The sequence below is a fragment of the Scyliorhinus torazame genome, chromosome 7 (genome assembly GCF_047496885.1).
Source record: "Scyliorhinus torazame isolate Kashiwa2021f chromosome 7, sScyTor2.1, whole genome shotgun sequence".
NCBI classification, from domain to species: Eukaryota; Metazoa; Chordata; class Chondrichthyes; order Carcharhiniformes; family Scyliorhinidae; genus Scyliorhinus; species Scyliorhinus torazame.
In genome coordinates, this window is record NC_092713.1 from 126836809 (window position 1) to 126850885 (window position 14077).

A 14077-nucleotide genomic window follows, 5' to 3' on the forward strand; every position below is an offset into this window, starting at 1 on the left:
GTGACTTCACCTTTTGTACTAGTCTACCATGAGGGACCTTGTCAAAGGCCTTACTGAAGTCCATATAGACAACATCTACTGCCCTACCTGCATCAATCATCTTAGTGACCTCCTCGAAAAACTCTATCAAGTTAGTGAGACACGACCTCCCCTTCACAAAACCGTGCTGCCTCTCACTAATACGTCCATTTGCTTCCAAATGGGAGTAGATCCTGTCTCGAAGAATTCTCTCCAGTAATTTCCCTACCACTGAAGTAAGGCTCACCGGCCTGTAGTTCCCGGGATTATCCTTGCTACCCTTCTTAAACAGAGGAACAACATTGGCTATTCTCCAGTCCTCCGGGACATCCCCTGAAGACAGCGAGGATCCAAAGATTTCTGTCAAGGCCTCAGCAATTTCCTCTCCAGCCTCCTTCAGTATTCTGGGGTAGATCCCATCCGGCCCTGGGGACTTATCTACCTTAATATTTTTTAAGACACCCAACACCTCGTCTTTTTGGATCACAATGTGACCCAGGCTATCTACACCCCCTTCTCCAGACTCAACATCTACCAATTCCTTCTCTTTGGTGAATACTGATGCAAAGTATTCATTTAGTACCTCGCCCATTTCCTCTGGCTCCACACATAGATTCCCTTGCCTATCCTTCAGTGGGCCAACCCTTTCCCTGGCTACCCTCTTGCTTTTTATGTAAGTGTAAAAAGCCTTGGGATTTTCCTTAACCCTATTTGCCAATGACTTTTCATGACCCCTTCTAGCCCTCCTGACTCCCTGCTTAAGTTCCTTCCTACTTTCCTTATATGCCACACAGGCTTCGTCTGTTCCCAGCCTTTTAGCCCTGACAAATGCCTCCTTTTTCTTTTTGACGAGGCCTACAATATCATTCGTCATCCAAGGTTCCCGAAAATTGCCGTATTTATCTTTCTTCCTCACAGGAACATGCCTGTCCTGTATTCCTATCAACTGACACTTGAAAGCCTCCCACATGTCAGATGTTGATTTGCCCTCAAACATCCGCCCCCAATCTATGTTCTTCAGTTCCCGCCTAATATTGTTATAATTAGCCTTCCCCCAATTTAGCACATTCATCCTCGGACCACTCTTATCCTTGTCCACCAGTACTTTAAAACTTACTGAATTGTGGTCACTGTTACCGAAATGCTCCCCTACTGAAACATCTACCACCTGGCCGGGCTCATTCCCCAATACCAGGTCCAGTACCGCCTCTTCCCTAGTTGGACTGTTTACATATTGTTTTAAGAAGCCCTCCTGGATGCTCCTTACAAACTCTGCCCCGTCTAAGCCCCTGGCACTAAGTGAGTCCCAGTCAATATTGGGGAAGTTGAAGTCTCCCATCACCACAACCCTGTTGTTTTTACTCTTTTCCAAAATCTGTCTACCTATCTGCTCCTCTATCTCCCGCTGGCTGTTGGGAGGCCTGTAGTATACCCCCAACATTGTGACTGCACCCTTCTTATTCCTGATCTCTACCCATATAGCCTCACTGCCCTCTGAGGTGTCCTCTCGCTGAACAAGTAGCGCAACTCCACCTCCCCTTTTACATCCCCCTCTATCCCGCCTGAAACATCTAAATCCTGGAACGTTTAGCTGCCAATCCTGCCCTTCCCTCAACCAGGTCTCTGTAATGGCAACAACATCATAGTTCCAAGTAGTAATCCAAGCTCTAAGTTCATCTGCCTTACCCGTAATGCTCCTTGCATTAAAACATATGCACTTCAGGCCACCAGACCCGCTGTGTTCAGCAACTTCTCCCCGTCTGCTCTGCCTCAGAGCCACACTGTCCCTATTCCCTAGTTCTCCCTCAACCCTCTCACCTTCTGACCTATTGCTCCCGTGCCCACCCCCCTGCCATACTAGTTTAAACCCTCCCGTGTGACACTAGCAAATCTCGCGGCCAGGATATTTATGCCTCTCCGGTTTAGATGCAACCCGTCCATCTTATACAGGTCACACCTGCCCCGGAAGAGCTCCCAGTGGTCCAGATAACAGAAACCCTCCCTCCTACACCAGCTGTTTAGCCACGTGTTTGTCTGCTCTATCTTCCTATTTCTAGCCTCACTGGCACGTGGCACAGGGAGTAATCCCGAGATTACAACCCTCGAGGTCCTGTCTTTTAACTTTCTGCCTAGCTCCCTGAACTCCTGCTGCAGGACCTCATGCCCCTTCCTGCCTATGTCGTTAGTACCAATATGTACAACGACCTCTACCTGTTTGCCCTCCCCCTTCAGGATTCCCTCTACCCGTTCGGAGACATCCTGGACCCTGGCACCAGGGAGGCAACATACCATCCTGGAGTCTCTTTCACGTCCACAGAAGCGCCTATCTGTTCCCCTGACTATAGAGTCCCCTATAACTATTACTCTTCTGCGCTTTGACCCTCCCTTCTGAACATCAGAGCCAGCCGTGGTGCCACTGCTCTGGCTGCTGCTGTTTTCCCCTGAGAGGCTATCCCCCCCGACAGTATCCAAAGGGGTATATCTGTTCGAGAGGGGGACAACCACAGGGGATTCCTGCACTGACTGCCTGCCCTTTCTGGTGGTCACCCATTTCTCTGCCTGCACCTTGGGTGTGACCACACTTACATAACTGCGATCTATGACGCTTTCCGCCACCTGCATGCTCCTAAGTGCATCCAATTGCTGCTCCAACCGAACCATGCGGTCTGTGAGGAGCTGCAGTTGGGTGCACTTTCTGCAGATGAAGCCATCCGGGACGCTGGAAGCCTCCCGGACCTGCCACATCTCACAGTCAGAGCACAGCACCCCTCTAACTGACATTGCGTCAATTAATTAAAATTAAAATGTGTCTTTTTTTTTTATATAAATACTTTTTTTTTTTTAAATTACAAAGTTACTGTCAACTATCTGTTTCCTAGCACTAGATTTCTAATAGAAATGCGATAGCTAACTATAATATTCTCCGATCCCTGGCTTAGATATCCTCTAAATTATAATTAAGTTATTATGTTTAATTAGTTCCCAAATACTCAAAAAAATTTAGGTTAGAATCCCAACCAGCCACTCAGGTCACAGCTTTTCTGTGATGTCACTTCAGTTTCCCCCCGACACACACAATTTGAAAAAAAGGTAAAAAAGTAAAAATCACTTGCTTACCTTCTGAGATGTTCTCAGGTTCTCTCGCTGACAGAGACTGCTCCTCCACCTCCTATCCTTGACCTGCACAATGCTAATAATATAATAATATAATATGGCACTTACCTTACACCAATGGGTCTTATTATTAGGTTAGAGGAGGAGGGTGGGTGGGAGACACTACACGTGTAGTGTCTCGGGTTTCCTCTCCACCAGAATTTATTGGGGGGGGGGGGGACTTGCCAGAGGTCGAACTTCCGGTTCCCGCCGAAATCCAAAGGGCTGCTCCTGTAAAGGTAAGAGCTTTTAAACTAACTACTCACCTCCCAGAAGGCCCCTGCGCACCGCTGCCGCCGAAATCCAAAGGGCTGCTCCTGTAAAGGTAAGAGCTTTTAAACTCACTACTCACCTCCAAGAAGGCCCCTGCGCACCGCTGCCGCCGAAATCCAAAGGGCTGCTCCTGTAAAGGTAAGAGCTTTTAAACTAACTACTCACCTCCCAGAAGGCCCCTTGAGAGTTTCCAAACTCTACTCTCAAAAACAATACTTTAAAACTTCTTTTATAAGTAGGCTTTCTCTTGGCTGTTAACATTCTGAAATCCAGACCACGTTTTCCAAATGACATTAAGCTTCCACTCCACTTTTAACAGGAGATCCAATCCAGGATATCACACCAATCCATTACGATTTATTTTCTTGACTGCGATGCAAATTCGATTCCCAGAATATTAAAATGGTATCAAAAATTTGTTTTATCTTTTGAAGGCTGCTGTCCCACTTTAATTCTGGTTACTGCACTTGCCTTTTTAACCCAAAACACTTTTTGTTTACTCTTCCATGAATTCTTCTGAAGATTACCTTAGTCTCTGTTCTCTTAACTTCAGGTGTCTTAAATGTTCTTTCTGTCCCAATTCCCTGGTTATCTTGGTTATATCTCCTTCCTTCGGAAGCTTGGGTCTTTGCAACTTCCTTGTCCTCTCCAGCTTCTCCTGGCAGAATTGAGTGATGTTCACTCCTCGGTGTCGTGTCTCCAATTGCCCACATATTCAGTTAAAATTAAAACTTGAAAGCTTGTCTTCCCTACAAGGCCCCAGTCGCTAACCATCAACATATCCTTCTCTCAACTTTATTTACACTTTACACTGCAATCCTCTATAAGCACAAAGGAATCACAGGCACAGAACCAACCCCCACACATACAAACACCTTTGTCCAGCATGAATCTAACTCTAGGTTTTGCCCTTCCAGACATAGAAACATTAAATTAAATATATTTAAAACTATGCCTTATTTCTAGTGTTTGCTAATACACATCCCTTGAAACTACCTTTGTTTTCCTAACAAAGCTGACACGGAGGGAAGGGGCAAAATGGTATTTTAGCCTTTATTGCAAGATAATTTGAGTACAAGAGTAAAGATGTCTTGCTGCAATTGTTGTGAGCCTTGGTGAGACTGCACCTGAAGTATTACGGATAGTTTTGGTCTCCCACTTAAGGAAGCGTATACTTGCCATAGAGGGCATGCAATTGAGGTTCACTAGACTGATCTTGGGGATGGCTGGATTGTTCTATGAAAAGAGATTGAGGCGATGGGGCCTATATTCTCAAGGATTTAGAAGAATGAGAGGTAATCTCATTGAGGCATACAAAATTCTTACAGGGCTCAAGGGGGTGGATGCAGGAAAGATGTTTCCTCTCGCTGGGGAGGTTCTAGCATCCGAGGATGAGTTTACGAATAAGGAGTCGGTCATTTAGGACTAGGATGAGGAGGAATTGCTTCACTCAGGGTAAATCTTTGCAATTTTGTACCCAGTGGGGCTGTGGGGGCCCATTGATGTGTATATTCAAGACAATGATGATAGATTTCTAGATATAATAAATATCAAGAGATATGTGGATGCTGTTGACAATGATGTTGAAGTAAAAGATTAGTCATGATCTTGTTGAACAGCAGAGCAGCCTCAAGGAGCCTCTTGGCCGACATTTGCTCCTATTTCTACTGTTCCTGTGTAATAGTTCACTCTAGTAGTAACAAGGGTATGGATGAGGGTTTCAATAGAAAATGAGCTAAAGCAGGCTTGGAGTTGAGTGATATTACAGAATTGGAAGTATGCAGTTTTAGTGATTACACAGATATATGGTTGGAAACTTATCTCCGTCAAATATGAAGCTAACATTGTAAACAGTCTGACTCAACCTCTGACATTTGTTAGGGATAGGGATGGTGTTGTTGGCTAGTACGAAGTCTTACAACACCAGGTTAAAGTCCAACAGGTTTGTTTCGATGTCACTAGCTTTTGGAGCGCTGCTCCTTCCTCAGGTGAATGAAGAGGTCTGTTCCAGAAACACATATATAGACAAATTCAAAGATGCCAAACAATGCTTGGAACGCAACCTCAAACGAACCATTGTTTGCAGCAAACTACCCAGTCTTCAGAACAGTGACCACGACACCACACAACCCTGTCATGGCAATCTCTGCAAGACGTGCCAGATCATCGACATGGATACCACTATTACACGTGAAAACACCACCCACCAGGTACGCGGTACATACTCGTGCGACTCGGCCAACGTTGTCTACCTCATACGCTGCAGGAAAGGATGTCCCGAAGCGTGGTACATTGGCGAGACCATGCAGACGCTGCGACAACGAATGAACGGACATCGCGCAACAATCACCAGGCAGGAATGTTCCCTTCCAGTCGGGGAACACTTCAGCAGTCAAGGGCATTCAGCCTCTGATCTCCGGGTAAGCGTTCTCCAAGGCGGCCTTCAGGACCCGCGACAACGCAGAATCGCCGAGCAGAAACTTATAGCCAAGTTCCGCACACATGCGTGCGGCCTCAACCGGGACCTGGGATTCATGTCGCATTACATTCATCCCCCACCATCTGGCCTGCGAAATCCTACCAACTGTCCTGGCTTGGTACAATTCACACCTCTTTAACCTGGGGTTACCCCATCTCTGGATCTGTAAAGATGTAATCACCTGCTAATGCTCGCATTCCTAGCATTGTTTGGCATCTTTGAATTTGTCTATATATGTGTTTCTGGAACAGACCTCTTCATTCACCTGAGGAAGGAGCTGCTCTCCGAAAGCTAGTGACATCGAAACAAACCTGTTGGACTTTAACCTGGTGTTGTAAGACTTCGTACTGTGCTCACCCCAGTCCAACGCCGGCATCTCCACATCGTTGTTGGCTAGGGAATGGAATGGAGTTTATGGCAGGAAATGAAGACCAGTGCCTTCTGACTTCCCAATTTTTATTTGGAGGAGAATTCTACTCAGCCAACACTGGCAGCAGTCTGGCAGTTGAAAGATGTTGGAGGGGTTGGGAGAGGTGGCAGTGAGGGAGAACTGAGTGTCATCAACATCCAACTGGACACTGATATTGGCTGGAATTCTGAGTGTTACGCCGGCGGGATTCTCTAGTCCCACCGGCAGCACACCCCCTCACGCATGTTTCTCGGCAGTGTGGGGTGGCTTCAATGGGAATTCCCATTGATAGCGGTGGGACCAGAGAATCCAGCCGCCAATGAACGGCTCGCCACCGAGAAACATGCAGCTGGGTGATGCACTATCAATTACGACGAGACAAGAGTAGAGAGTAATCGAGGCTTTATTAACCAGAGATGTGTGGCCTCCTGCAGCTGTTACCAGAATGGAAGCAGCTCGGGTGTGCACACACATTTATACTCTGCCTACTGGGCGGAGCCAGCAAGCAGGGATTTACCCCGTACCTATAGTACAGGAGCCTTCCCGTATTACCTCTAATAATCATCGTTACAGCTATTATACAATCAGTGGTGACTACCACACTGGGAAGCTCGCCCATTGTGTTTTGGACAGCAAGTGACAAGTTGTAAAACAAATTGGGGGATGGCCAAGTATAGATCCTTGGGGAACACGAGTTAATGAAATGGGACTGTGTTGTCCATGTACGCTGGCATTCTGAAGAAGAAGAATTTATCAATTCCCCCAATATCAAGGTGAATCAAATGGGTAAGAAATTTGAGATTTATTTCAGATTGCTGAAATATTGGGTGATTGCAGAGAAGCCATTAACGTGAGCACACTTAAGGACAAAGTGGGAACATGAATTCAGTGTTTTAACAGCCTGCATTGTGTGTTCAGGCTGACTGTGTATTGTGACACCTTCCAATTATACATGATTGCAGTACCTGAAATGATTTTGAAAGCAGATGCTGCTATTGAAGGATACTTACAATATGGCAAAACCTTTCGTTCTGTGAATAATTTTTGCAAGCTAAAATAGAGCGCCCCAAACCAAAAATCAAAGACCAGTGTGTAAAACAATATGACATTGTTTCCGGGTAAACTGTGAGCTTTCTGATTTTAACTTGTATTTCCTTTTTAGACGAGCAAAGATCTGTTACTTGCCTTCTCTAGAAACTTTCTCAGTGGCGAAGGAGACATTTGTCGTCACCTTGGTTACTTTGGGTTGACTGTTGGCCATTTTCAGACACTCCTTCATGAATTTAATTTTGCTATCACCAATATAGCTGTTGATCTTCGATGTGGTATTCGTTTGGTGTAAGTATGTTTTAATTATCCAACGGAATGATGGTGCTTTGCAATTTTCTTCTTAATCTGATGTGCATTCTAAATAATTAAACTGTAATAAACTGACATATATGGTAAGGCTAATTTGTGCAAAACAAACTCAAAGGTTCAAATATTTTGTTGGTCTGAGGGTTACGTGACACCCTGATGTTCCTTAGTAATTTTTATTTCTTTTTGATGAAAATGTTCAATATTATACTTGTTCAACTTGCAAATCGTGTGACCGGTAGCAGCCACCTTTTTTCGTGCAGCAACGTCAAATTTTTAAATAAGCAGCCAGTGAGATTTGATTTTAAACAGTTTATGCTCTCTTATGGACATGACATTTATGTATTGCATGCTATTCTTACCTATTATCTTTTGTACTGTGGCACCTTCTGAATGCCATCATTTCATGTATTAATCACCACTGAAGAAAATTCTGGGTTTTGTCTTTGCAGGCGCTGTCTTCCTCACCACTTATTTTCCCACCTAGCTTTGTATAGTCAGAAAACTTGGGTACATTACATTCAGTCCTCTCATCTAAATTAGTAATATAGATTGTGATCAGCTGAGCCCCCCCCCCCCCCCCCCATGCTGTTCCTGGTAATAGCTTACTAACTGGAAATGCCCTGTTTTAACTGTTTTCTTTCTGTTAACCAATCCTTTAAACATGTTAAAACATTAGCCACAACCCCATGAGTCCCTACCTTGCACAATAATCCCTTTCTTTTGAGCACTTTATCAGATGTCTTTTGAAAATCAAAACCAGTTATATTCATTGTCTCGTCACCATTAACCCTGCTCGGTATGTCCTCCGAAAAGTTAACCGATTTGTTCAATAAGTTTTCCCTTTCATGAAACCATATTAATTGTGCCAAGTCATATTATGATCTTCTAATTTGATCGTTGGCATTTCCTTTATGAATCCGAGAGTTTCCCTAATGATTGACGTCAGGCAACTGGTCTGTAGTTCCTTGTTTTCGCTCTTGCTGCTTTCTCGAATAGCAATGTTTGTTTGGTACCTAAGAAACCACTGGGACGGTTCCACAACATGTGGAATTTTGGAAGATCAAATCTAACCAGGGTCAGAGCCTGATCTACCTGACGCTGGGAAATCTTGCAATATACTCTGCCATCATAGTCTATTTAGCTCTGGATTGTAGACTTAAAATACAAATTATTAAAAATCTGACTGTTTGCAAAAGAGCAGCACCGATCACTGATTGTATTGATGTGGCATTGCTACAGGATGTTCAATCCATGAATGGGTGATCATGGAACTTCTTGGAATCTAGTAAATGTTTGAACATTTTTGTTGATTAGTTTCAGACACAATGGAGTAAACATTTGGCTATTCAAAATGATTGCTACCACATTATCACGATCTAATCATGTGGCATTTGATGAAGAAAATTGAGGAAATCATATGAATCACATGGACACATCATTTTGTAATTTTCCCAGCTGCATCTTCTAGGCTGCCCACGGTATTTCACAGTAACTTAATTGCAGTGTTAATGTAAGCCTACTTGTGACAATAAAGGTTATTTATTTTTATTTATTTATTTATTTATTTTAAGGACAAGTATTTTGGAGGAGTTTGAAATCGTTTTCCTTGGATTTTCTTCGGACGCATCAAGTCAATGTAGTAACGTTTCTAGGTGGAAATCAGAGCAATAAGAATTGCTAATGATGTGTATCTTGAATTCACGTGTCTTTTATTTGATTTTGATAACAGACGAGCAGTGGAACTTCTCACACGAAATTGGAAACTATCAAAGCAACTAAGAACCCCAGCAATTAGCCGTCTTCAAAAGCTACACAATGTGGATGTTGCATTGAGTGTCCTTAAAACTCGTGGAGTTGATCTGAAGGATGAAAAGGGTGAAACTGAAATTCTACAACTGTAACTTGAATAAGAAGTTTGTGTTTCATAATGTAATCACTTTTGAACCCAATTTTGCTTTTTGTTCACAAGGCAATCTAATAGATTCGAGAGATATTGTTGATGGACATCGGGAAAAAACTTTGGCACTGCTGTGGAGAATCATCTTTGCCTTTCAGGTATTGTGTGCATTACATAAATTAATTGTGTTTTTTGTAAACATACAGTTGTCAGCCTTCAAAGACAATAGTGCTAATGTTCTGTCGTTAAGGTAAAAGAGTTGTTTCATTAGTATTGAACTTCTGCAGGATGCATATTGGGAAATGTGATGTGGCTTTTTCCATTTGTTTGCTTTCGCCATCATTTGGGGTATTACTGTCTTCGGAAAGCCGAGAGTACTACCTGGCTCTGTCTCTTTTTGTGGCCATCTAGAAAATGATGGGGCTTTGGGAATAAATGAAACTACATGCTGATAACCTGAAATTCATGAAGAATATAAAAATAACATGATTATAAAAGCTAATTTCTTCCCCCCCCCCCCCCCCCCCATCCCTACCTTTATCCTCAATTTGCAGTTGTTTATTTGTTGTAGCAAACCTGCTGCTCCAAGCAATTTAGATTCCAGTAGAAATGTATACCTTTTGGGATAACCCATGGATTTGGCTGCTAACTTTGAATGCTAAAATGTTATCTATAGTGTGCATGAGTCATTCTGTCTTCCCCACCACACACACCTATCCCGGACTCTTTTTGACATTTTCCTTGAGAGCAACTTTTTCATTTTCAGAGCTCCTTTTTTTTAATTCTCACTTGATTCTTTACTTGAGTGATGCAGTCACATGGTAACATTACAGTCTGTATTTATGTTTAATTTTTTTTCAAGAGTTTCCTCACTTACGTAGATACGGTAGCACAAATGTCAAAGATTACATATGTATCTATGTACATATGCCACTAACTATTCATATTTGTATCTTTTAACTTGGAATCTGTGAGCCAGGTCCTGGTATTCCGTTTCCAAAAACTCCTATAAATAAGATGTTTATAAATCTTCTATACTTAATTTCCAAAATTAAAATTCTAACTACTTAGCACGAGGACTTATTAGGATGAGTCACACATCTGCAGCACCCTTTAAAAATTAACTGCAAGCCTTTAGAACTCTACAGTATTCTTTAGTTTTTTTCCACCAATTTCAGGTTTTTTTCCCCCTCAATACTTTTGTTCAAATAGAGTGCTGAAGAACTTTCAAGTGTCCGACTGTGCAATGAAGGAATACACATTCTTATTAGGTTCTTGATTAAGGGGGTCAGGGGTTATGGGGAGAAGGCAGGAGAATGGGGATGAGAAAATATTAGCCATGATTGAATGGCAGAGCAGACTTGATGGGCCAAGTGGCCTAATTCTGCTCCTATGTTTTATGGTCTTAGATCAATTAATGCTGCAGCACCAAGCTAGCCATCAGATAATGAAAGGTTTAATTCACATTTCATTGTCTTTTCCAAGCTAATGCACCCCCCCCCCCACCGTGGGTTTCCTCCGGGTGCTCCGGTTTCCTCCCACAGTCCAAAGGTGTGCAGGTTAGGTGGGTTGGGCATGATAAATTGCCCATAGTGTCGAAAAAGGTTGGGTGGGGTTCCTGGGTTACGGGGATGGGGTGGAGGTGTGGGCTTGGGTAGGGTGCTCTTTCCAAGGGCCGGTGCAGACTCGATGAGCCGAATGGCCGCCTGCACTGTAAATTCTGTGATTCTATAAAGCTACCATTTGAATGTTAACATGTCAATGCCAACCTTTCCCAAAGACCTTACTGTTCAGATTGCAAACTGATTTTTTTGTGGGATTAGTTTTGGGATACATAAGCAAACTTAAACATTTGTTTATCAGATGGCAGTTCCTTTATGAGAACCTGCACACCCTTCCATTAACTGGTGGCTCCTTTGTGGATACCAGACACAGACCCTCAATTCTCCCAATAATAGGCACTTCTGCAAATTTTCTGCATTTGTCACCTCCCTTCAAAATGCTATCCTGCAAACTCATTCGGGCCGTCACTCAAAAGATGAGATCCAAAAAGAATGCTTGCCCCATCAGCGCAGATGGCAATTAGGTCCTGGCTAGTGCTAGACTTAATGGCGGCCCTCCCAGGACCCTACTCTTGGCCTTGCTACTGGGTTTAAGGGTGTCTCCTCACTCTCTCCCTCTTTAGCTGTCCGTTACTGAAAGGGCCATAAAGACATTTCTTGGAGCAGGTGGTTCTCCCGGAGCCTGCTACTGGACTTCGTTATGGGATTTCTGACCATCGTCCTCTATTTTTGTTTTCACTTCTTCTCTCTGGCCTGCTCTCAAGGGTGCAGCAAAAGTTGTCCTACATGGTGGCCGGCAGCAGGGCCAACACTGCTTCAATCATGGGTTCCCTCCCTCCTGCCCTTGCTCCTCTGTCATTCATTGATTCTCTCTCTCTCTCTCTCTCTCTCTCTCTAGAGAGAGAGAGGAGCAGCAAGGATGGAAGCGAGGAACCTGTGATTCGAGGAGTTGGAACAGTGAGCATGGGAGAGACAGAATTGTGATTGGAGGAGCAGTTACTTATGATTCTATCTCTTCTCCAGTCACTACTCCACCAAACTGCACTATTTTCCAATCTCAGCCCCATTTGCACTATGAAGGAGCCATAATCTATATGAATATGTATGGGGACAACCTTTCTTGAATTTTTCACCCATGTCTTTGATTTTTCACGAGCTACTTGTGAGGTTTTGAGGGTGAATTTGCCTATTGCTCCTATATATTTTGAGCACTGATATGTGCACTACTTATTAAGTTCTGACTGCATTGTTTATCCTCCTAGGTAGAGATTTTGCTAAATGAAGATCAGTTACAAGAAGAGATTGAATTCTTGCAAAATACTTTATGTACGCGGCATAAGCTGGAAGCTCTGCGCTCCATATCTGTTCTGTCCCACCCACCAAAAGATCAAGACCTCAACATTATACCTGAAAGATATAGCTCACGAATCAAGTTGCTAATGAATTGGGTTAATGCTGTTTGTGGATATTATGATGTCAAAGTAAGTCAATTAATTAATTTACTGCATCCGCATAAAAGTAATCAAGTTATGCTGTTCTATGTGTCTTTGGAAGGTACTTGTATGTATAAGTGCCACCCTTCCATTTGTTTGAATGTGACCGTTTTTTAAGGGTGGGGGTGGGTGTCGGGCTCTTCTGGCAGCAGATACGGTCTCCCCAGTGGCACTGCTGAGCACAGAAGCTGCCGGTCTTTGATTGACAAGTAATTGTCACCAGGTGGAACTACCGTCCCCGAGATGTTGACTTAAGGGGAAGGCTGCTGATGACCTTACCACTGCCTGATTGGCTTGAGGTTCAGCGGGTCATGTTGGAAAGAGGCTGAGCAGCTCTCACGTGCTCTGCAGCCCATCGATGAAACCTCTGATAGCTCTGCAAAATTCTGTCCTTGATCATATTGTGAACCATGGCATATGTTTGCATCTGTGGCATTATACAAGGGTAGAATTGGCTATAATGTTACCCTGCTATTGAATACTCTGCTGAAAATCACCGTTTTGTCTCACACATGAGGAGGAATAACTGGTTATAACTGGCGGAGTACCTGTGTTGTGCAGAAATTGGGTGGGGAGGTTAAGGAGAAAATTTGGAGGGGAAAGAACTGAATAAGTTGAGATTTCTGCAATACCTAATACAATTAAAAAGAGCAAAAATATATTCCAAGAAACTGATGCTGGTGCAGTGAAGCTGAATATAAAACTACTGATGACCAAGATTTCTTTACATTGTTAAATTTCAAGAGGGAAAATGTTGAAGTAAGGTGGCTACTGTTTCTATAAGCAATGTTTCACCAACAAGGTTCCTAGCTTATATAAAGGTTTAATTTGAATTTTATTTAAGTCATGTAGAGCACAATATTGTTGCCAGTTAAGTTGGGAATTGGGGAAGGTGAAGCAGAGAACACTTTAAAGAGTAGATTTGATAGGATTGTCAAAATGATGAAGGATTTAGATAGATTATCAACTCTTCAATCATTGGAACAATTCATCTAAGACATAGATCTAATGTGATTGGTGAAAGAACCAGAGATAAAATGCAGTGCCAAGAAAGACCCCGCTATCCAATGGCACTTTGCTGTTTTTTTTTTTTGGCCTTGGCGAGGAACGCCCCTCAGTGACCCTGCCAGGGGCCAGCGGGAGTGCCAGGGTATCACCCTGTTCAACGCCCAACCTTCCTTGGGCCTCCAACCGCCTGGAAGACCCTCCCAGGTGCTGTTACGACTGATCCACTTTTGTGTGGACTAGTACTAAATGGTGCTCTGGTGAGACCTCCTTGGCCTGGGAGAATCCAGCCAATACATATTTAAATGAGCCTAATATCTCTGCCAGCGAGAGCATGATCCAGATCGCGACCTTTCACAAGACTTAAATCTCACGAGACGACACTTCTGGTGGCGGCAATGAAGGAGTAAGTCGCACTTTTGGTGGCTC

At 43.5% G+C, this 14077-nt stretch overlaps 1 protein-coding gene across 3 annotated transcripts in view; it reads left to right on the top strand.

The window, feature by feature from the left end:
- The window catches only part of aspm (assembly factor for spindle microtubules), a 123632-nt gene that overhangs the window by 48004 nt on the left and 61551 nt on the right, over nucleotides 1-14077 (top strand). For all 3 annotated transcript variants that reach the window (XR_011948228.1, XM_072511478.1, XM_072511477.1), the window contains exons 10-13: nucleotides 7495-7670; nucleotides 9421-9566; nucleotides 9661-9746; nucleotides 12413-12631. Coding sequence is in view for 2 of the 3 variants with exons in the window: in XM_072511478.1 (XP_072367579.1) it covers nucleotides 7495-7670; nucleotides 9421-9566; nucleotides 9661-9746; nucleotides 12413-12631 (627 nt within the window). In the remaining variant the exon portion in view is untranslated. The remainder of the gene's footprint in view (nucleotides 1-7494; nucleotides 7671-9420; nucleotides 9567-9660; nucleotides 9747-12412; nucleotides 12632-14077) is intronic.